This window comes from Oxyura jamaicensis, chromosome 17 (assembly GCF_011077185.1).
Source record: "Oxyura jamaicensis isolate SHBP4307 breed ruddy duck chromosome 17, BPBGC_Ojam_1.0, whole genome shotgun sequence".
NCBI lineage: Eukaryota > Metazoa > Chordata > Aves > Anseriformes > Anatidae > Oxyura > Oxyura jamaicensis.
In genome coordinates, this window is record NC_048909.1 from 11159261 (window position 1) to 11182679 (window position 23419).

The 23419-nt window shown below is 43.9% G+C and overlaps 1 protein-coding gene across 4 annotated transcripts in view; it reads left to right on the forward strand.

The window, feature by feature from the left end:
* MVB12B (multivesicular body subunit 12B) overlaps positions 1-23419 on the forward strand; it is a 62356-nt gene that overhangs the window by 15675 nt on the left and 23262 nt on the right. For all 4 annotated transcript variants that reach the window (XM_035341337.1, XM_035341338.1, XM_035341339.1 and 1 more), the window contains 3 exons: positions 1413-1542; positions 1830-1949; positions 14457-14554. In XM_035341337.1, the coding sequence (XP_035197228.1) occupies positions 1413-1542; positions 1830-1949; positions 14457-14554 (348 nt within the window). The remainder of the gene's footprint in view (positions 1-1412; positions 1543-1829; positions 1950-14456; positions 14555-23419) is intronic.

The following is a 23419-nucleotide window of genomic DNA, read 5'->3' on the forward strand; positions in this document are numbered from 1 at the left end:
GCAGAAGGATTAGAGTTCAGGGAAGTAGATGTTTAATATCTCTAAAAAGCATCACTGTTAATCCGAAGTTGCATGCACAGATGCTGTATTGACACACCTCACACTGCCTGTACATTTGTTGGAGCTGGTCTGACAGCAGGCTTCAAAGGCCAGGATGAATTGCTTTCTCCAAGGTAAAGATTACGAAACAGCAGGAGCCTACAGAGACGGGACTGCTTACCATCTGTTCAAGTGAGGGCATATTTTTAAACTGGAGAATACTTACTCATATTAAACTGGAGGGTTTTTATTCTTCTCCAAGTGCTTGTTTCTACCCGTTGGTTGCTTTCAGATTTTCATTCAGTGTCCGTACTTTTGATTTTTTCACTTTATCAGTAAAAGCTTCTGTCGTGTCTCTCAGTTGTCTGCGTTCACAAATGGAAACCTCGCCCTGCTCACATTGAGAGTCCCACAGGTTTTTAGGGTGAGGTGGAGCAAATCTGCGTCTGTGTGCCAGTACCACATGTTGTTGTGCAAGCGACGCATAACTGAACACAGTTTGTGCCTGCATGCAGACAGATAGTAGGCTTATACAGGAAATCATCCTATGGATAAGCCTTAATTGTGGGCTTTAGTTTTTTACAATGAGTAACATGGAAACAAGTGAAATTTCTCTGTGATGCACAGCAAGAAAGGACCATGCAGGAGATTCATCTGCCCTTTGAACACAGGTCAGCACGGCCCAGTTACCCCTTGGGGATCCTGGCAATTCTGCTTTTAAAACCTGGATTTAACCCCGCAAAGACACCAGGGCAGATGTAGTGAGAGTATCGTTTCAGTGCTTGCTGATGGAGTCAGAAGAGGTTGTTAGCACTTAGTAAAAGTCACCTCTCCAACTCTCACATCCTGTCAGCCGCTCTGTGTGACAGTGTTTTTCTGCCTGCTTTGGCTGTTCGGAAGCACTTCTCAGAACAAACTGTCCACTTGTGTCAGCAGCTTCCAGGTATGTTCCTAGAAGCAGAGTTTGTAGAATAAATACTTAGGTATCCAGGCCAGTGAGTCAAACGCTTCTTTGGAAAGAGGAAGTGAATATGAGAAGTATATGGAAGTGGGAAAATCACCTGCCACTTCTGTTCTGTAGTGCAGTGTGCTGTGGCATGCATGATGTCTTGTTTTCTCTACAAAGGGAAGTAGGGAGTATTGGTTTATCACAGTGCCTAATAACAATTCCTGCACAGTGTACAGGGAGCTCATAGAAAACTCCTTCAGTCGTTGAATGGCACTGCACTGTCTGGTTTTCTGACATATATGTTCTTTGGCTCTGGTTCCTGCTGTAATTATCTGCCAAATTTCTGGAGAGACAATAAATAATATTTACACCCTTGTCTTGCTTAAAAAAAATATATTTTTATTTATTTATTTATTTTTTACAGAAGAAGTAGCTTTCAGAAAGAAGAGGCTATGCATTAAATTCATCCCTCGAGATTCTACAGAGGCAGCAATCTGTGATATCCGAATCCTGAGTAGATCTAAGCAAGCCCCTCCTCAATACACATTCATAGGGTAAGTACCCCTCGCTCTAGAAGCTGCTTCCATATTTGTAGTTGTGCCAAGCATCTTCTTTTCCGGTAATTGGTAAGTAGTTGTTTATAAGAGATGAAGCTCATCGTTGGAAATATTTACATAAGTACAAATGTTACTGAGTTTGATGTGGGAAGTAACTAACCCTTTTTTCCACAATTCAGGTAGTTCTTGCTATCCAAGGTGTTTGTGAAGTTTATCTGTTTGCTAACTGTGTATGTGTGCAGCATGTGCTCGTATCATTAATGCATTTTGCGTCAACTACACAGGGAGTTGAACAACATGGGCATTTGGTACCGGATGGGCAGAGTTCCCCGCAACCATGAGTCTTCACAACCTGCTACTCCTTCCCAAGTACCGTCTTCAACACCAGCTCCTAACCTGCCGAGGTGAGTTTTCTGCTTTCCAGCATCTTCTGCTTGATGCAGCAAAGCACCTGCATGGTGGAGTCAAGACTAAGGGCACACCTTTGTTCAAATAATTATGTAGTCTGATTTGATAGTGAGGGAATGAGTCATTCTTTCAAGTGTTTGCCTAATTGGAAGTTCCTGTGATTGTCATTGCATAAATGCATATGATTAAAGAAGTCAGAAGGAAAAAAAAAGCCTTCATAGGAATGGAAACAGTCAGAGAGCTACACCTTGTCTTTGTTTTGTGCTGCGTAAAATTTTTGTAGCTTCCAAGTACACGTGGAAGCCAAGCTGGTTTCCTACTCCTTGACCAAAGAAAGGGAGAACTGTTCATGCAGTCCCTAATGCAGAGGGAGACAAGTTTTGCTTGTTCTCCAAAATCAGTCCACTCATGGTTTGAAGTGCTGGCCTTTATTTATTTATTTTTTTTCTTAGACCACTATGCTCTAGTCTTGCAGTTGACACTGAATATGCAGAGCAGACTGCTCATTGTACTGTGAGTGTCAGGAGTAGGTCATAAGTTGCATGCTGGCAAAGGCTAGGTAATATCAGGGAAAGAGATGTCATGATTATTAGAGCGCAGATCTTCATTTTCTGTCTGCGAGAAATTCCTGCTTGGGCATATTTCCAAAATAAAGAGAAAAATTATCATAGCAAGAGAATATCGATGGCAGTCCTTAATCACTAAGTGTGGAAGGGTCACTTTATGGCCAAGCAGGGAAGGCTGTAGAACAGCTTCAGAGCTATTGGGAACAGGGCCAAAATTAGAGCTCAGAGCATCAGCGACAGTCTGAAAAGAAGTGTTTACAAGGCTTATATATTTTATAACCTCTTGTTGTACAGTTTATGGTTTACAATGGCTGCAGGGAAATTGGATCAGTTTTGTTTTACTTGCCAAATAAAGCAAATGTCAAAATAGTCAATATAAAATGTATTCTAATTTGGCTGAGTTAAAACAGCCAGCATGCAGTGGAATAATTGAATGTTACATTAATGCCTCCTAGTAAAAACCACCTGTCTGTAGCCAGCTCCACTCTCATGCCCGGTGCATGATTTACAGGTAACTTTTACACCACCCTCCTGATCTTTCAAAGCATCTTTCATGTCTGTTTTTTACTCTGATTATTTATTATCCAATATATTTTTTAAGAAATAGAAATATATATAAAGGTGCATCCTGCAAATATTTCATTATTACGGGAAACACATGCTACTTGAAAAGCCTTTTCTAATACTATATCAGCAATGTGATGTTACTCAAGTTTAATGTTTGTGGAAGATTGTAGTCACAAGTAACCTCTTATTTTTACATCACCATAGAGATAGGAGATTACAGTGGTAGCCAGTTTGCCATTTTATTCTGTGTGGATATATTTTGACAGGAACTGCAGTGAGTAGCTCTGCTACTGCAAGTGCTAAGACAAAAACTGGTGAGCAGTGCAGAACAGAGCTCTGTGCAGATCCAGCTGTTAGGTTGGTCAGGTATTTAAGCTATTCAGTTGCTGGCTAGCATTATAAGCAGTTTTAAATTAAGATGGTGTGCTTGGGTGCTTTGGGTGTTAACACTGGATATAAACTAAAGAAGTAAACCATACCAGTGAGCAGGGAAGAACTTCTCGCTGTGAGAGGTCTTTATTTCTGTGTCAGCCATGTTCCTTCCTCTGACCCGTGGTACAAGTTGCTGATGGCAGTGGATGGCAGCACGTCGGAGTTTTGTTGTGTGTCAGGAGTTTGACCTCCACAGCTCGCTGTGCATCAGCAATGCTGCTTCCTCTGCTGTGTCGTGGGGTTATGGCTCGCAATCAGAACTGCACAAGGGGAAGCTTTGTTTGATATTCTTGCTGGACTGCATATGTTATTTTCTAGCCATTTCTTCTCCTTGGTGTTTAATACTACAGGCATCTGGCTGAATGGTCTCTAACTGCAGCCGTCACGCATCCCAGTGAGGACTGCACGCTGTACTGTGGAACACAACCGTGCTGTTGTGCAGGGCATCAAGCTGCTTTACGTTTTTTTCTCTCCAAATTTTGCAATGGCTTCTTGGCACTAATGGCAGCCTAGAGAAATGCATTTTTAGTTTCCCATCCTAGAAGGCTGCTGCTAAAGAACTGCTTCTGTTGACTTGAGTCACCAGTGAGAATTTAGAGTAACTTCCCTCAGTGTATCTGCATTTGAGGCTTGCACTCTCCAGTAAAAATTGTTGCTAGTGCTACACTGGGACATCACTTTGGGGAGCAAGTAGGTAAGCCTTCCCCAAAAGAAGAGGTGCTAATGACAGGTAATTCATTTGTTCTTCTACATACCTTTGTTTCATTCAGCCTATCACTGACTGGCAGTGCCCATGTTGAGGATTTGGAAGAACACATGTCGCAAGCATTTGAGCAGTGTTTTAGGGCTTAGCTCCTCACTGGCTCAAGCTCTGTCTGGGAATAAGCTGGAGGAGGGTTTTAATGACATGTTCTCCTCTTCATCACAAGTCCACTTTGAGCCTTCTGTGAGCAAGTCCTTCGCTTCTGCAGATGCATGTGGCACCAACCTCAAGCCACTTTGCTCTGCAGCTGCCTATGCGATGGCTCCTGTTGCAGTTGTGGCACTGTGAGCCCGTGTGGCTTTTTTGGTGTGTGGGTACAGTTCACATCCCTTCCCGTGGTGCTGCAGGAGCCTCTACTGCCGTCATTCAAACAGTCCTCTCACAATTTGTCAGCTGCAAGCAAGATGTCAGTCAGTGCTGCTGAAGTGTGTTTTACAGTGACAGACATAATTGCACTTAACTTTTTGCATGGATGTTATCAATCTGTGACAGATACTTTGGGAAATTGAGCATTCTGATTGCAGATGATGTGTCACAGGCGTTTAATCTTCCTCTCGGAGAGACCAGGATTTCAGTCACAACTTTTACTTGTTGATGTCAGGTTTTGAAAATGTAGATTCGCGCTGACCCTGGGAACCGTTCAGTCATTTAGTTTGCAGGGCTGTCATCTGAAAGGTTAATGGCTTACTAGGGAGAGAGAAGGAAGATCACGCTGCAATTGGCTTGTGTTCACACCATGTGTTACCATGGCTGGGATCAGGCACTCGGTCCTCCTGCTGTTTGAAGATCCAGCTGCTTCCACCGGCCTTCCTGGGATGCCCATGGCACATCTCCCCCCTGTTCTAATGGAAAATCCGAGTGGCAGTGAGGGCTGGAAGCTCAGCGTGTCCCCGTCCGGCCATGCAGGCCCGGGGCCCTGTGGGCCAGAGCCACCGCAGTGTCTGTGGAGACAAGCAGCAGCCGACCTGGCACGTGGCCTGCTCCAGCCGAAGAGCAGGAAGGCTGCAGCAGGGTCAGGGCGCTGGGCAGCTCATGGGGTGGAAGTCCTGTGGCAGCGAGGTGCCGAGCTGCTGGTGCTGGATGGGGTCCAGCTGGACAAGGCTCCGGTGCTCCTGTGCCATCCCTGCCTCTTCTCGGGTGCGCAGGGCTTTTGCACAGAGAGAGAACTACCTGGCATAACCCCCTGAAATAAGAGCAGGATGTGTAAATATTCCCACCACTCTCCCATGTACTTTTTAAATGGTTAGCTACTTTGCCTAAGAACGGGGAAATTATGTGCTCCTGTTCCTTTGCTCCCAGTGGAATTTAATGTTAAGGAATGCAAGGATTTCCTTTCTGGGCAGAGAAGTCTGATTTTCAGATTGACTTGTCTGAACTTTGTTGTGTGAGCTTGGAGAGGGATCAGTGTGTGGCTTTCTGCTGGAGGCTGATGATGTGCAGTAGGTGGCAGCTAATAAAGCAGCACCGGCAAACCCGCGTGTTGGAGACCTGCGCTCGGTATGACGATAAGCCAGTCATGCTCTGTACGGTGGGTTAACTGAAGGCAAGTGGGAAGCCTTTTACCTTCCCTGCTTTTTAAGCAGCAGTGATGGTATTTAGACATAACTCCTAACTTTTTCTTTAAGATGTTTCGAAGAGATTTCATGGAGAGTCTGTAGAGCAGAAGGTTCTGAGGTTTCACTTTCCTCCTCTGGTGAGGAGCAAAGCCAAGATTTCGTGAAGTTGTCATGGACCAGAGGCAAACGCTGCTGGTAGCCTGATGGCTAGGATGCTTTAGCAGAGTGGTTGGGTTTCCATTAAAGTCCCTCATCTGAATGAAAGACTTATCAAATAAGGAGTGTGTTGGGGTGGATCTTTTTGGATTGACTGGAAACCACTCTGAAAAACCTGCCAGTGAAAGCTCTGACAGCTTGATCCTTTCTACAGAGTACTTTGTTCTTGATGGAGATTCATTTTTCAATATGTTTCATCAAAAGAGCTATAAAGTAAAAGTAATTTACAACTAATAAAATAGATTGACTATTCTTTATGCTGGGGAGGCTTAGGTTGGGAATTGAGAAATTTCTACTCAGAATGAGCAGTCAGGCACTGGAACGGGCTGACCAGGGATGTGGTGGCGTCACCGTCCCTAAGGAGAGGTTGGACGTGGTGCTGAGGGACATGTTTTAGTGGGTGACATTTGGTGGTGGGTTGGACCAGATGATCCTTGGAGGTCTTTTCCAACCTTAATGCTTCTATGGTTTGAATGCTCAGATTACTTATGTCATGAAATAGAGCAACATATTCTTAATTTTTATATGGTTTATTCTACAAGAGGCCAAGGATTGCACAAGAGCTGGGATGGAACAAGGGCTTCACAGTAGCTATGGATGAGACTGAAGGAGACTGAAATGAGACTGAAATGCTCAGTCGAACCTTGGAAAAAGTGTTTTCCATGGATCAGTTGGAATTCCTACAGTAAGAAACAACTTTTCAGGCTGAAGTGTATGTGATGTGTGTATGCTGTGCAAGTCTGAACCTGATGGTTTGTTTGAGTGGGTAAGGAGTGCTGGCATACATTTATGCAGAGGCTGTTTCACATAAGGAATTTGTTATGAAACAACGCTGACCATATGGCTTGCATCCAGCTCAGCTGGATGAAGACGTGCAAAAATTGGTCATAGTCCAGTATGTTTTAGTGGCAGAAAACGATGATTAGGAAAAAATGTTTAAACAATATGAGTGGTATTCAGGCACAAGAATTCCTTGCATCAGTTGAGAAAGAGGGAAGTTAACTGGTTAGGAAAAGTTTGATTTAGCTGAATTTGAGGATGCGTTGAAAAATTTTGGGGAGTTCTCTGACTGAAGAGGCTTCAATATCCTTAGAATCATGAATCGTTTTTCTTTAGAGCCTTGTTCCTGGTATAGTAATATTCCTCAAGGCATGCTTCTTTAGGGTGTAGTGTAGGGTCGTTATATCCGAGCCAAAGGTATTCATTCAAAGAAGCTATGTACTTAGTTGTTAAATAAGCCCTGTGGGGGAATTGAGCATTTTTTCCCTAAAACATCTATGTTGTCTGCTATTTAATATGATCTCTGCCACTGTTGATTTGTAATCTGTGCTTTCACCCTGAAGTGTATGTGGTTGTGTTCAGATATTTCTGTCTTTAAATCAATCACTTTCACCATTTTCCAAAACGCTTCTTGAGTTTATTGCTTTTAGTAAAGTGTTTGGACTGTCATTATTTATTACTGGCAAAGCGCTGACAACGTGCTCTTCCCAAATGAGTCTTTATGTGGAGTATTTGCTCAGTAGGTTCTGTAGGGAGGTGCTGGGGCTGTGCCGCAGCACCCCAGAGCTGCAGGCTCTGCCGTGGTGGCGCCAGCCTCAGGCAGGCTGGCGGCGTGATGCAGGCAATGATGCGCAGGTCGGAGACACTTCTCCATCGAGCGTGTGATCTCGGGCTTCGCTCTGATTAATTTGATGGAACTTAAAAACCTAGCCCAGGAAACCTGTGCTGTATGTAATTTATCTTTTTGGAGTATTTCTGCTGTTTGGCAATTTTTCCCTACTGCTTCATTATCTGAAAACTCCTGACTCCAGAGAGCAGCTAGTGAAGGATGTGGAAAGCTGCACTCATCCCACCACAGCCTCCAGAGACACTGCGCTGTTCATCTCAGACAACCACTTCATAAGCACTTCATGCTTACAGTATGAGGTCTTAGTTCTTTGATGCAGTCCTCTGCCTATAACAATTTAATGGGCTACAGCTCAGACTTTCAAGCAGTGTAAATTAAACTTGTTGGGCTTTTTCTATTGTTTGGCAGCTGTTCCATCCTAGTTACTTAAATTCTCTGTTCTAAATTAATCCCTGTACAGAGGGAGCCGCAGGAGCTTCGTTCTGCATTAAGCCTTACATTTTGGGTTGCTGGTCTGTCGTAGATCATGCTCCCTTGTTAGCATCATCGGGCCTTGTTCCGTTCAGCTGGTGAGTGCTTTCCTTCTGACAGGGCAGCGTAACATCATTTTCCCTTGTCTTCGAGGCGTGGTCATTCCAGGAGGGGGCTGTGCAGCGGCACCCTCTGCGTGATGCATTGGGTAAGGATGCTGCAGGCAGGCCTTTTTCCCTTTTCACTGCTGGGAAAATGAAGTGCTTAAATCTAAAAGTGGAAAGAATCACTTGCTCCCTTTTTCATTCTCTCATGTGTTTGGTCTCTTATAAAATCTGAGTCTGGCACCATAAGCACTCATTGATTTTTTGGGAAACAGGATATTTTAGTAGTTTGGAATGAGATGAAATGCTTGCAAAGCCCATATGTTGCTTGTTTTAGGCAAAGGGTCAGTAAGGTTTTAGAAAGTATTTAAATATTTGGTTTACACGATTAGAATAGATTGTCTGGAATGAAGTCCATTACCCGAGGTGATTCTTGCCTCGCAGTTTTGTTTTTCACTGCAGTTCTTTTGGGTATGAGGTAGGTGTTCTGGCATAGCAATGCCTGAGCACAGTAAAAGTTAAGAACTGTGAATAAATACTGTAGATGGGATTCTGGACACTGCTGGAGCCATAGATATCTGCTGTGCCATTTTCTGTAAACTACAGTTTGGAATATACATTCTGGTAAAGCGAGTGGTCATGGAGAGGTCGTCTGATTTCTGTCAGCGAAATGCTAGCAGCTCATTTCTTCGAAACGGGCTTTTTCCTCTGCCCGTAGGCAAAGCTTTCAAGTCAGATTATGTTTCTTGAAAAGAACAGCCTGACGTTAACTTCTTGTAGGTGTGTTTTTAGCTTTCTGCAGCTTAGAATGTGTTTAATCATGCTAGCCTCAGTTTTTCGTGGGGCATGTGATCTTTGCATAATCCATTGATTATGGAAGATAAGATTCTTTTTATTCCAGGATATTCCTGTGAGACTTTACAGTATCTGTGGCACTGTTCTTCATTTAGAATAAATTGCAGTCATGGTGGTGGTACATCAAAGAACAGAGAAGATCCAGTTCTGTAGCATGCAATATGCTTTCTAACATATTTGACAACGTGGGGCAGCTTTTAAGGTTTTGCCTGATTTCTCTACAATGCTTGTCTAATCCAGTTGGAAACTAAAAACTTACCATTGTTCTTTTGCTATGCATTGCTGATATTTTTATATGAATTATGAAGCATCCTTTGATATCTGGCATTTCCCCTTATGCTCTTTTGTTACTTTTTATGAGTACTTGCTCCCTGACTTCAAAAGCAGTTCATCACCTTCATGCAGACAGTTATTAATAACTTATTTGGAACTGTTGGGCATTCCTGAGCCTGTTTCATGCAAGTTTCTCTCTAGAAACAGTCAAAAAGTGACCATAATGTGTGCAGACCTCAAACCTCTTTTGCTAGCATCTGAAGGTTCTCTCTCTCATGTCCTTCTTCTGTTGCTGCTGTATGTAGATGCATTCCATAGATTTAATGAATAAAAGAAAAACTAAAATTAAATGAGTAATTAAATCTACCCTGTCCTGAATTATGGTAATGTGGCTGTTTCATCCTAAATTGTCTGGAAATTTATAATAAGATGGAGAAAAATATTATTTTGTGATGTTCTATCTCTTAACCCATGCTGAAACAATGTTTTTTTTACTTCAGCTTTGGTGGGAACGGGCCTGAAATCCTGCCTAACCCTCACCGGGGCAGGCTTCCCCCCTCCCTGAGGGACAGACGGCACCAAACCCGCCTCGTCGCTTGAATTAAGTGGGGAGGAAAAAACCTACTTTTTTGACAATTCAGAAGGAAAATAATTGGCATGAGGATAGTTAATGTGAGTTGCCGTTCCTTAACATTAGAGATTCCACTAAAGAACTAATAATTACTGTTAATATCTTTCAGTGGAAACTTTCAGAGTAAACGAGCACCGGTTGAAGCAGTATTTAATGGCATGCTGCTGGCATGATAAGAATGCAAATAAGCGTTATTAGCCTAATGATTTTGCTGTCGCCATGGCTGTGCGGCAGTAGTGTTGTGAATATGTCATGCAGTACCCGTGAATTTGGAAAGTGTGTCAAAACACAACTTCAATTAGTTTGCTCTAATTACGGCCCTAGAGAGTTCATAACTATATCACTCCTCATTAAAAGAGATTTTTGTATATGGATTAATACAGCACGTAAGGATCCGAGGCAGGGCGGAAGGAGGGTGTCTGCGGAGAGGCGCGCGGCTCCGGGGCAATCCCAGGGCCGGCCCGGGGGGCTCCCCCTGCTCCCGGGGGGCCCCCCCTGCACTGGCCGGCCGCTGGCTCGGGGTCTGTGCCCCTTGGAGCAGGGCTTTGTCCCTCAGCATGCAGACCTGGTCAGTGATTCTGGACATGTTCTTCAGTTAATTTAAAAAACAAAAACAACAAACCAACAAAAAACAACAGCAGCAAAAAACAAACCACCACCCCAGAAACAACACTTGGTAAGACAGGGATCCGGTCTGAAAGATCTGCTCTGACAAAGGTCAGAGAGCATGGGTCGTCAGCAGCCTGTGGGATGCCAGACGTGCAGGTACCTTTTGCAGTGCGTTGTTACGTCTTGTAAATATTGTCTTTTTGTATTGTGTGAGCACGTTCTTACTTTGCAGAACGGGGAAGAGATTCCTGTGCCCACAGGTGAGCAGTTGGTGAGGGGTTAAAGTAGTAATTGTTTAAATCTTTCAGGCTTTCCTCCCAGTTCTGTGATAATTTGATGAAGAACTTCACCCTAATTAAATATTCAAATTAGGAATAAGTGTCAATATGGCTTCCCATCGCCTGGAATGATGATTAATTGTATTCAAAACTCTAGTGGCCGCTGTAATCTAAACCAAACCGTTGTTCTTGATTATTTCTGCAACACATTTACCATGTTTTTGTTTTAAAATTTAAACTAGTAATTGATTTGCCATATGCCACAGAGCTGCACATACTTTCACGATATGTGTTTAGGAACTTGGGGACTTCGTAATTGGGATTTTCTTGCTTTTCAATGGCAGCCTCTCTTTCTTTTTTTTGTCTTCTACAATGTAAAATGATTTGGCTTTCACAACGCATAAGGAAAATGCATTATGCAATCAACTGACTAGGTATAAGTTATATTGATCCTGGCTAAAGTTTGCATTAATTTAAAATAAATTAGACTTTCTTTCCCATATTTCCCTACCATGTCACACTCTTAAAAGAGAAAGGGGGAGGGGAAGAACTGATCTCATTCTAGCAGTCGTTACCCTCTATCTTGTGGTCTTACAGCTAAATGTTCTCCTTGGAGAGACCTAGCGCTACACAGTGCAGCCTGGTAGAAAGGATGAAATACCTGTTTGTCCTACCTCAGAGAAGAGAAGGTGGCAAAAGAAGTGGAGACATAGAAACAACGGCATTTTACGTTGCTTTCAAGCACCTTCACTCAGGATGCGGCGTTGGAAGGTGACCTGCCGTGGGTGGGGAGGGCACTTGTGGCGTGGAGAGCCCTGTGAGAGCAGCTGCAGAGCTGCCTGCCCACCAACAAGCGCCAAAGCACGCGCCTACCTGTGGTGCTTGTACTTCTCCCCAGCTGTGAGGGGGTATTTTGGTATGTACTTTCACATTGATACATCTGGAATGAAAAGCAAATAGGATATTATGTCGAGTTAGGAAGCAAGGTCTGGATATGTGAACTTCTGCTGCCGTATTTGTGTGTATATGGTCAGAGTCCATCAGGCTGCGAGTGATTCATTTTAATTACGCGCGTGGAATGTGTGCACCACTTCAACATACGGCGGCTGTGAAACCTGGTGCTGCCGTGAGCTGCCATGCAGACGTGGTAGCGCCCAGGGACTTGGTCTGGGATGTCTTTTGCAAAGTGAGATTTCAGAGCTTTGTTGGAAGGCTGTGGTGTTTGTTTGTGGAACTGACAGCTCTGTAATTTTGCTTACACAATACCTCTGTGAACTACCTGTGGAGCTGTCCTTTCCAGTCCTCCAGGTCGATGCGATGTGCGTGACCGGCTTCAGCAGCGTGTGGTGGTCTCTCTGGGCTTGGTGGTGGCGTGCTGAAAAGAACTGTACATACGGAAAAGATTTAGCTTCTCACAGCAGAAGATGGAATAAACTTTTAAAGTACTCTGCTCAGAAATGGGCCTTTTAAAATAGACCTGCTTTGTTTACTTCCAAAGCATTTTCTGCTGTTTTGTTTAGGTATGAAGAAAACAGTCTGCAGTGCAAGTAAGAGAAATTCAAAAATCTTTGTTAGCTGTTTTGATGCCTCAAAGTATTTTTGGATACTGCTAAGAACAAATGAAATGTGTGTAATGCCTACAGGCAGTGGTCTCCTGTTTTAAAGTGTGTTCATGACAAACCTGCCTGTGCTGGCCAGAAGAGTCTCATATGGATTGTGTTTTAAACAGAAAACTGTTAGCCAAATTTGAAAATATTTTCACACCATCTTTTTTTTGTTGTTGTTAGAAATAGCTCCAGGAAGCACAAGCAAATTCAAACTGATGTTTGCTTTTTCTTATTTTATCCATGCTGTTCACCATCAGCTGCATCAAGATCTAAAAATATGTAGCTCTTCACAAAATGTGTCCTGTTTTTAAAGGCAGATAATTTCCAGATGATCTGCTCAATAGATAAAACCTGCTAGCTAAGAAAATGGATCTGGTGCTATACTGGAGAATACAGAGGGTTCTTTGTTGCCCATGACTAATACCGTAGCTGCAAAAAAGGCTGCCTTGTTTTCTGGCCTAAGGGCATACCAAGCATCTCGCCATGTCCGGGCAGCTTTGCCTTTGTGAAATGGTAGCTGTTGCCTTTGTTTTCATGGTAGAATAAGTCCCTCTACGGAGAGGGAGCATCTTCATTACGTATGGCAATGGGGTCCAGAAGATTAATGAGAACGTTTTACAGGAATTCAAGTAGACTTGAGATCAGTATTAGAAAAAATACAAATTTGAATTAGAAGGGAGAAGCTGGGATCTCTCATCAAAGCATAAGAATCTGCGGGCTGCCAGTACCAATGCCCTGTGGCGTGGGTTGGGATACAGAAAAATGTGTCGTGACCTCACAAATCGGAGCTCAGGTGTCTGGGCAGTTCTGCTGGGTCGTGTCCTGCCAGCGCAATGAGGTTTGGTGCGCAGTGTGGGGCTGGTGTTCGCTGCTTGTGCCGTGTCCCAAGACTGGTTGGGTCCCATCCTCCTCAGGACTGGGGGGGCTGGTGTCAAGGCTCCATGTTCCAGCGACATGGGGTGTGACCACCTTTCTGGCCCCAAGAGCCGCACTTGTTGTCACCTCCATCTCTCCAATACCGAGTCGTTTCTGGGAAGGTTGTCTGTCTCTTCTTCAAGCCTCTGTCCAGGCTCACTGTGTGCTGCGTTTTCCTTATAATGACCTCTGAGCCACTGAAAGTAGTTTCAGCTTCACTTCTATGAGTTCCTGGTTTTTCTCCTATTTATAGCTAGCACAAAGAAGATTTAACAAAAGATGTAAAAAATGTCTGCTGCAGGAAAGGCTGTGCAGAGAGCTGTTGGTAGGCAGGGCACTCTTGCTGCTGCATTTAGGGAGAGGCAAGGGGTGACGTTTGGCTTTCCTTTCCTCTGTGGCCAGTGGAGGAAAGCTCAGTTTGTGCATCCTCCTCTGCATCGGAGAGCAGGGTAGCGTGCAGCATGCCTTGGTTAAGTTTGGGGCAGACCCATTGAGATTTTAAAGGTTTTATTTATGAATGTACTTAGTTTTTGATACAGATCAATCCAAAGCACTCACTAATAGTGTCCTCTGCCTTGAAGGAACCACAGCCAAGTCCCACCGGGTGCACTCAAGGTGCCTTTTGCTCGCAGGGGGAGGCTTGTGCTCACCAGTCACTGTAGGGGTGTTTTGAGGCTGTGTCCTGCTCAGGAGCCCACCTTGCAGGCAGATGCTCTGTAGTACTTTGATTGTTGGCTCAGTTTGACGTTCAGTGGGGTGGAGGGGGCTTGTGCCAAGGTAGAGGCCCTGTCCTGCTCACAGCTGGACTGAGAAGCAGATGCAAGCAGCTGAACTGCACTGAGCTGTGATGGTGGAATCACCACCACTGTCTCCTCACCGTTACTTGAGATCCACTCCATCTCTTAGAAATGTTAAAACTGATGTTGGCAGCTTAACCTGAGCACAACTGTAAGGCAAGAATGAGCTGATAGTACTAGTAGTGTCTTTTGGTCTGTAAAAACATCATCTTGATTTCCCTATTTCTCTTCTCCAGGCACATCTCACTAACTCTTCCTGCTAGCTTTCGAGGCAAAAGTCACAGCACTCGCCTGGACTTGGAGCACCAGCACTCAAATTTGTATGCTATATCAGGTAAGCTGGCACACACAATGGTTTCTCTGCACCTCTAATCAGAAGTGTAACCAGGTAAAGCAGCCCTGTTTGCATAAATAAATAGCCAGACGTGTGGTATCTGGGAAATATGCTTCCAGCTTTTCTGTCAGTGCCATTTAATTGTCAAGAGCATGAGGGGCGCAAAGGGACTCCAGAAAACGCACAGGCACGAGTATTGCTGGTGGCAAACGTTACTCATCACAGCGGAGACTGCAGACCTCAGGGAGGGATGCTGCTGCCCATGGGGGCTCTAGATGAGAGATCTGGTGGAAAGCAACACTGGCACAAACTGCTTCTCATCTTTTTCTTGGTCTTCACAGGTGGGTTGTAAAAGGTGACATCTCTGCACAGTTAGCAGGAGGCTTCATCTAGCATTGCAAGGATGAGTTATCATACATGCAATTCTTTGCTACACTCAACATACCCTAACATTGCTGTTATTAACAGGTGAACTTGAAATTTGATGTTAGGATGTGGGGGATTCTACTTTACTTCTAAAAACCTGGTGCTTGAATGTGCACACCCGTTCTCGCTAGCTGTGACCTAATGTTAGCCAGTCCAGGCCAGCATGCAATTCCTGGAACCGATGCGTTTCCAGATGCCGGTGTGGGGAGGAATAAATAAATAAATAAATAAAACTGCTAGTGAATGTTTTTTCTATTTTTAATTCTCACTTAGTCTGTAGGAAAGATGTTTGTTTAATAGAGTGGTGAGGCTCAAGCCCATGCCTCTGCCCACGCAGGTACAGGTGCTCTGTTACTGTGCTTCAGGACCACACGGTGGGTTCATTTTGGAACTGGGGTCCCTGCTGAGCTGTCCCTGACAGCTCTGCTCTTCTGAGGAGGTCTTGCCTTTGAGTGCTTGATTTCTTGGAAGATGAGTGCTCTGAAAAGGAGTAGAGTGTGTTTCTCAGGGCCCAGGGTGAACACATGCCTGGGAGCGAGCGGTAGGGATGCTTTACAGCATTGCATCTCTTGGAGTCTGTCACTGCTGGTAATGCTGGTTCCAGCTGTCTGGGAGCTGTTTACAAAGCACTGCAAAAGGACTTTTGTTTCTGCAAACTAAAGGCAAATGCTGCGTGCAGCTCTGGCACAACAGTGCATTTCACCTGCTTGTTCTCTTATGGGATTGTCTCATTCTGTACTTCAGAAAAGTAGTGCTGGAGTGCAATGTTTTCCATAAGATTATTATTTTTGAGTAATCTGATACCTGCACGAGTACTGTGATGGCCATGGTAGAAACACACTTAGCTGCAGTTTTCTCTTGGTTATGACGTTTCTGCAAGAGGAAAAAAAATACTAGCTTTAACACTGGCTCTGCAAAACCTAATGAAGGCACAGCCCCTTCATTTGGCTGAAGCAGATTTTCAGGATGGTTTGGAAACCCAGGAAAAGCAGCAGTGGGTTGTACAATAGGTACTTGCTTGTGCATAATCAGAGAAGAGAAGATGGCAAAAATGTGCCATTCACAGGTCCCTTCTGTTAATAGTGAGTGACACTTCTAACATGGGAACATGGCATTAATTCATGTACCATAATCAAAGGGTTATTTAAAAGGTAATCTCTGACTGAAACTGCAGCTTCAGGTTCCTAAATAGATGGAATATAACAATGGCATAATTCTTGTCAGTACTCGTTTTTCTTGTTACTTTCCTGCCCTAATAGATTTAGAAATGTAAGGGAAAGCATGTTCTTGTGTTCACATGAGACCATCCTACAGAGAGGATGGGAAAGCTGTTGCTTCACTCCCAATAAAGCATCAAACGCACCAACAGTGGCAGCAGTTCTACATGACTGTTACTGGGGATGACCCTGCTTCTAGGACTTCCCATGGACTGCCTCTGCTTGTAGCATAACCAGCCTGGAAAGAAGACCTATTTTGCAAAGATCCTGAATGTTTTACCAGATAATTACAGGCAAAGTATAAAACACACTTGGACAACTGAGCATAGTGTTAGTCCTCTGCGTGTTTATAGAAGCACATTTCAAAATACGTAACTGTACACCCCCAAACGGCAAACATTCTCCTCCAGGCACGTTGTTAGACAAGTTGTGCATACGCGTGCTGTAATGGCTATTGCAGCTGTGAGACGTTTCTGAAGAAAGGCTCTTGTCATATGAAACATCCTGTGCATTGGCAGCGATCTTCATGCATAACTCCTGACTGCTGCAGCCTTTCCAGCAGCTGTGATTAGGTGCTGCGACAGTTCCCTTTGCGTGCTTAAACATTACCAAGGTAGGTTAACCCCAAGGCGCACAGTGGAAACCATTCAGAAGTTTCCTGTTACGTCGGGTGTAGTCTGCAGCCAGCCCCTTTTATCTCTGCTGCAATGTTAGTGTCGCGCTGCAGTGCCATGGCAACAGGAAACTTATTAATGCTTCGGCACTGCCGCCCCTAATTGCTCTTCCAGGTTGTGGTTTGCTGCCCTGGGGTCCCGCAGCCCTGGGGGTGATGGGTACGGGGGGAGCGTGGGTTTGCTCCTGTGGGGCGCGTGGAGCCACGTGGGCTGTGGTGCTGGGCGGCCACCAGGACAGGCGAGGGGACCCCAGGGCCGGCAGCGCAGGGATGCGGCTCTGGTTCCTCTGCTCAGAGCAGGCGCTGCCAGCGTGTGGACAAGCTGCTGGCTCCCTCTCTTGGCTCTCAGCATAATGGAAGGTTCCTGGTACTGGCAGAGGGAAACAAAAGCCATTATCAACAGTCTCTTGCTTTCTAATTCTGGTATTGCCTCAGTCTGAATTCTTGTGGTGAGAGCAGGATGGGGTGCTGAGGAAGAGAGAGGTAGGAAGGAGGGTGACATGAGGGGTTGCACCGTGGTCTCAGACACCTAACACTTTCTCAGTAGTCGTGAAAATGAAGCTCTCAGCGGCTTTCAGCCTGCTTGTAGTAGGTGAGGTGAGTTTTGGCTGTCAAGCCTACCTGGTTGTACCAATACATTTTGGAAGAAATTGCCATATTCCCACTGGAACTGTCCTGTTACTTCTCCATGTATGTAATGTAATTACTAATGCAAATCTGGAAGAAATGGTTCTGAAAGTAGTAGTTAGAATCTTTAACCACCTCTTTGTCATTTCCAGTCTTGGCAATTAAACATTGTGCCACCAGAAAATTAGGGAGTCTCCTGTTTGCACAACAAACTAATCAGCCTTTGACAAGTTGCATATAGGAAACTATTGCCCTGCCCTCCCAGCACTGCAAAGGGAACCCTCCCTGTGCTGCCGTCTGTAGTGCTGCGCTGTGCTGCCGGCCACCTCTGCCACATTCAGCAGGCCCCCGTTCCCGCACTGTGCTTCCAAGGCCAAAACACAGAACTGCCTATAAGTTGATCTGCAAAAGGTCTCTGGGAGCACGGTGCTGAGGAGCTGACAGGTGCAATAAGCATGTTCAAATGGGCAGCTGCTGGAAGAAGAATGCCTTGCTCTAGACAGACCTGTCGGCAGACACTGCTCAGTATTTCACAGCATAGTCTTTCTTCGTGGCCTTCAGCTTAATTAAGATGTTGTCGTGACTACATACTGCCTTCATTTCAGACTTCAGCATCCTCTGGCTGCGTATTGCTTTGGCTTATCAGAGCCACAAGGACAGAGGGAGCCCTCTCAGGCAGCCACAGTTGATAATGTGCAGGGAAAATTCCTGAATGAAGTGAAAAATTATTTATAATAATGGTACTCAAATAGAAGGGAAATAAGTCACTTTAAGGGTATATAAATTTTTATGATAGTGTATAAACAGCCACAGCTTGCCTTGTCTCCCATCTATCCCTGCAGAGAATGAGGGCAACATCTAGCATAAAGAAAAATATAATAAGAAAACAAAGAAATGAATGGGAAGAGCTGGAGGATTGATCACTCAGTGTATTTGTATATCCTGATGTAAAAGGTGCTGCTGACAGGTGGCCAGGTTTCTTCTGTATAAAACCATGTGTGTGCTGTCAGGGCGGTGTGAGCAGCCTTGTTTCGATTGATGAATTGCCTGCTTTCTTGATTAAACCTTCCGTCACTTAAGAAACAAAAAGCCTGTGTTTGGATGGCAGAGTGGGACATGTCAAAAAAATCTGTCTGCTTTACCTTTGTGCAGATGTTGGGCACAGACTGTAACATGTATTATTAAAATGAATGTGGCATTTACTGTGCATTATTTCTTTCCTGGGAGAAAGGACCTGTAAATTATATGCTAATAATAAGCTTTAACCCTTTCAGAAACCAAAAGATTTAGAAGTACAAATATTCTCACAGGCAATACTAACTGGATGGGCTTTAATACTCTCTGTAGTGAATAAACAGTGTGCTTCAGGCCAAGATGCTGATGCCCCTTGGGAATTTTGCTTCCAGTAAGTTCTCTGCTGTGTAAGTGTCAATGGGTAAACGTTCGGAATTACAGGATTTTCTATTGAAAGCCCTCAAATTCTGACTACAGGCAAAAGCTTTCTCCCTGCTGGAGGACGAGGCCAGCAGAGGACAGGTTACATGGCCAGCCAGGCACGACCCGCGTGGCAGCAGGGCAGTGCTCTGCCTCAGGAGCGCTCAGAGCTTCCCCGCAGCTGCATCAGCTCCAGCATTTGATTTAACTTTCAGAATTGCTTTAACCTGCCAGTCAGACATAATGCAACCAACTTGCCATTTCAAGAAAAGGACTAGAGATGGAAGAAAGAGATTCCTTGCAGCGCATGTGGCACGATTTTGCATTAGAAACTAGTGGCTAAGCTTGCAAAATGAGATTTTTACTTTCTCAGCTGTGAGTTCCAAGGAATTACAGGATGGTCCAAGCAGTGTGCTTCCATGTTGTGCAGCTTTTCCCTGCTAATATCAGGTGAGCACTGGCTTTGGTGTGTGACCCTGCATGCCACTGGGTAGAGTTGTCATTTTTTGGTCCTGAAATTTTGCTGTAGCCAGCTTCTAAATCATGTTGTAGATAGACATGTTTGCTGGTACTCTTGTAGAACGCAAACTTGTATTGACTGCCTTATGTTCAAAATATACGTGTAACTCCTGAAATTTGATGCTCTTGGGCTGTTAAGATAGAAATTGCATTGCATGAAGTGCATCAGATACTTCTGCACAGCCCAGTCAGAATGTGTGCAGAAAATAGTTACAGCCTCTTTGTACCAGTCTTGTATAGGAAACAAACCTGTGAACTTCCAGGTACTGCTTCAGCTTCCATCTCAAAGGCAGAAACCTATCTTCTGGCATAGAATTCTGTACCTCCAAGGGGTTTTGCTCTTAAATTTATTTTGAACATTGAAATACGGAAACTGTGCAGAAAAAAAAGCAGAACATACTTTGCACGTTTGTGTGCAGTATTTTCAAATAATACTCGCCAATTGTCAGCCCAAAGCAGTTAAAACATTTGTGCAAATACTTTAAAAGGAACAGCTGATATTAGCTTGGCATTAATATGCCATCCATATGTGTGGTACCTCGAGCCATATTAGTCAATGGAAATAAAACAGCATCCAGAAGCATATATTATTTGTACTGTATGGAAGTTAACTGAATTGTTTTTTAAAATATAGTTAAGATTCTCATGGCAATTGAAAAGTTTTCAATTCAGTTATGGATCCTTCAAAAAGTATTTGTGGAGCCAACAGCCAATGCTCCCTGTGCAGAGCCTTTCCTATGCCTGCAGCTGAGCTCTCAGCAGCTGAGCACGAGCAGCCAAGCTCGGCACCAAGGAGCTGCTGCCAGAGCCTTTGCTCGAAGCGTTTTGTGCAGCCAGCCTGCAGCATTGCTCGCTGTTTGCGCGTTTAGTGGTATGTCATTCAAAGGCGTCTTCTCATTTTTCTTAAATCCTTTTATCCATTCAGACTATCTCCAATTATGGCTGCTATTTTCTGAAAATGTTAAAAGTTTTGCTTTTATTGAACTGAAGATGAAGGTTTTCATACTCTTTCAAAGGAAAACGCCTTGTCCTCCAGGCTGAAGCTTAGATATCGTAGATGTCACATCCCCGAAAGAAGCTTCTTACTTTGCAAATCTGTGGTGTGAATGCCTGGAAGAGAACAAATGGCAGAAGGCTTTCTCAGGCCTGGGATCCTCAGCGTGGACAGTGAACAATTGTGTACATGGCTTGCTCTTCGTACAGCATAAAAAAATCTAGATCTGATAAAGAAATGCTTGTGATTGTGAACTAGGCTGCAAAATGTGTCTTTTGCTTAGGAGCAGTGTGTTTTTGCAGCAGTTATTTGATGTGGTGATCCCTTCAGGTATATTTCTAATGCTAAGAGTGCTGTTTTGTGGCTTTTTGTCGACACTGTCACCAGTTACTCGTGTGAAGTAGCTTCCCAGAGAAGCTAGGCTCAGCATGAAGGATGGGGGCCGCTGCCTGCTGCAGGGTGGCACTGGGTGACCTGCTCATGCCAGCTCACTCTGAGGGAAGGATGCTTCCTTGGGGCTCTTGGAGGTGGCGCCTTCTCTGTCCTTCCTGGAGCCCGTCGGGTTATTCAGCACAGCCTTGAGTCTTGATGCTCTTGTGCTCTGGAATGCATTGGAAGGAAGATGCCAGCGCATCGCTGAAGAGCCTGGGGGTGGCGGGGGTGCTCGCTGCTCTGCTTTTTGGCAGCTCGGATTTTCCAGTGCTCTGCAATTGACTCAAGGGTGCCTTGTGGCATGTGCCACATTAGCAAAAACAAATAAATAAAACCCACTGGTCTTTCTAGATTAAGAAATGGAAGAAAAATGAAAGATTTTGTTACATTTCAGTGCCCATATGTCAACTTCTTTCTTGTTGCAAAATGTCAGGTTATCTATGCTACAACTGCCACTTACTTCTCTTCAATGTACATTTTCTTTTAGAAGATACTGTATCTTTTATCTGTATGTAATGAGGACAGACGTTTTAATCAGAGGTTAGTCATTTATTTTTGCAAACTATTGTTTTGCTTCATCATTTTTGCAGATAATTAAATGGTTCACTTGGCACAGTGTGTCTGCTTTATTAAAACAGGTAATTTTGAAAAAAAGAAAGATGCTATTTTTTGGATCACTGCACAAGAATTGCTTTTATCTTCATCTTCCTGCATAGTTTCTGGTGCTTTTGCAATACCCTCCTATCTTCACGTATTTTAGTACATTCTTCTCTCTGAAGGGGGAGGCCCTGTGCTATATTTTACTGTTGATCCAGATTTCCACATACGTGTTCTTTGCACTTCTTGAGAATAAAAGCAGAATAAATTTATTTTTGTGACACTAAATTTTAATCAGGATGGTCCAAACAAAAAAACATCAGACAAGTTGTGACACAAGCTTTATTCTGCATCGAAACCTCTACTGGGCTGAGATTAAAGTCATCCTGTTTTTCTGCCCTATTGAAATTTCCAGTCTTTGGACTTAAAGACCTGGATAATCTTCAAAATATAAGAGGTTCTATTAATAACCAGCAGTGCAGGGAGACTGAAGGCTCTTGTAAGATGCTGCAGCTGCGTATTTCAGAAAGGGAAATCTAAGTGTTACTTAATACTGTATTTAATGAGATTCAAAGGAGCATATTTCCTACTAAATTCAGCTCATCTGTGGCATACAGATTTTTTTTGCACGCTTGCTGATGTCGTGTACCATCCTGTGTTTTCAGTGCTACGCTCAGGTGGGCTCAGACCAGGTGGTGAAAGATGAAGCCACGAGTTTTGCTGCCTGTATAGTTTTTTCAGGCATGTGATTTTTCTGATTAACCTGGTGTAGTCCAAAGTGAGATTGTCTTCACCATCCCATTTTTCCGTAGCTGTATGAAGGTTTTGGCTGCAGTGCTGCTCTTTGCCATGCATTTAGTCTGTTATCCCATGAAGCAGCATACTGGTGTGTAAAGTTTCATTTTTTAACGCTGTAACGTGCCAGACTTGGTCTTTACTCATTTTACGCAGCTTGCATGCCCTCCAAGGGAAGTGCTTGTGGATTTCCACCTGGAGGGTTACCTGGTTCCTTGCCCCACGCGTGCAGGCAGGCATGTGGGCAGGGGCTCGCACCGTGCTTGCTGTGGGAGGACGCGGTGAGGACCGTGGTGAAGGTGTTGCTGGCAGGGTGCCGTCGGGGCAGTGCTGTCGACCTGCGCTTGCTTGGAGAGAAGCTGGCGTGTGGCTGCTCCTGAGACTTGCACCGGTTGCTTGTGGAGCACAACCTCCAAGGCGGGCTGTGCTGTATTTGTTTTGCTTTTCTGAGTGCCATAGTTTAATTTTTTTAAATAGGAAGCCGCTATGTGGTTTGGATATTTAAACAGTTATTAACCGAATGACAATTAACAGATTGCATAGACAGATTTTCTTTTCAAAACCTCTGAAATTGAGTACAGTTTGCAAAACTATCACGGCATAGTAATGACAATGAATTTTGATTTCCCGGAACTGATATTAGACTCCTTATTAAACTATGTGCATCTGCTTTTAATTTACTCCAAATAATTGGAAAATGCAATGAAGCTTTCCAATTAAAGCACGGCTTTATGCTGTTTAATAATACCCCCATAATATTATAGCTTATGAAGTGACAGGTGAGTTGGTATATGAATAAAACATAAAGGCAGCAATAAGGGACAGAAAACCAGAGACAGTTGTTGGGGATTTTAAATGCTGGATGTAATTTGCATATATTAATCTCTTCTTTTCAGCCTTATCAGGCGTTCTTCAGTATTTGAAGTTAAAATAGCGTTGACAGGCGGGAGTACGCTTAGTTTTTTCAAGGATTTATTACTTGTATAATTTCTGATCTTTAATAAGCAGATATGACTGATCCTCATAGTTCTATAGAAATCGGTTAATTGTTCCAGATGGCGTGTACTGATTATGCAAAATTACTTTTCACACCATTTTTTTTTTCTGATGGAGTTTGGAGTAAAATTAAATTTTTATAGCCTTCTTATCAT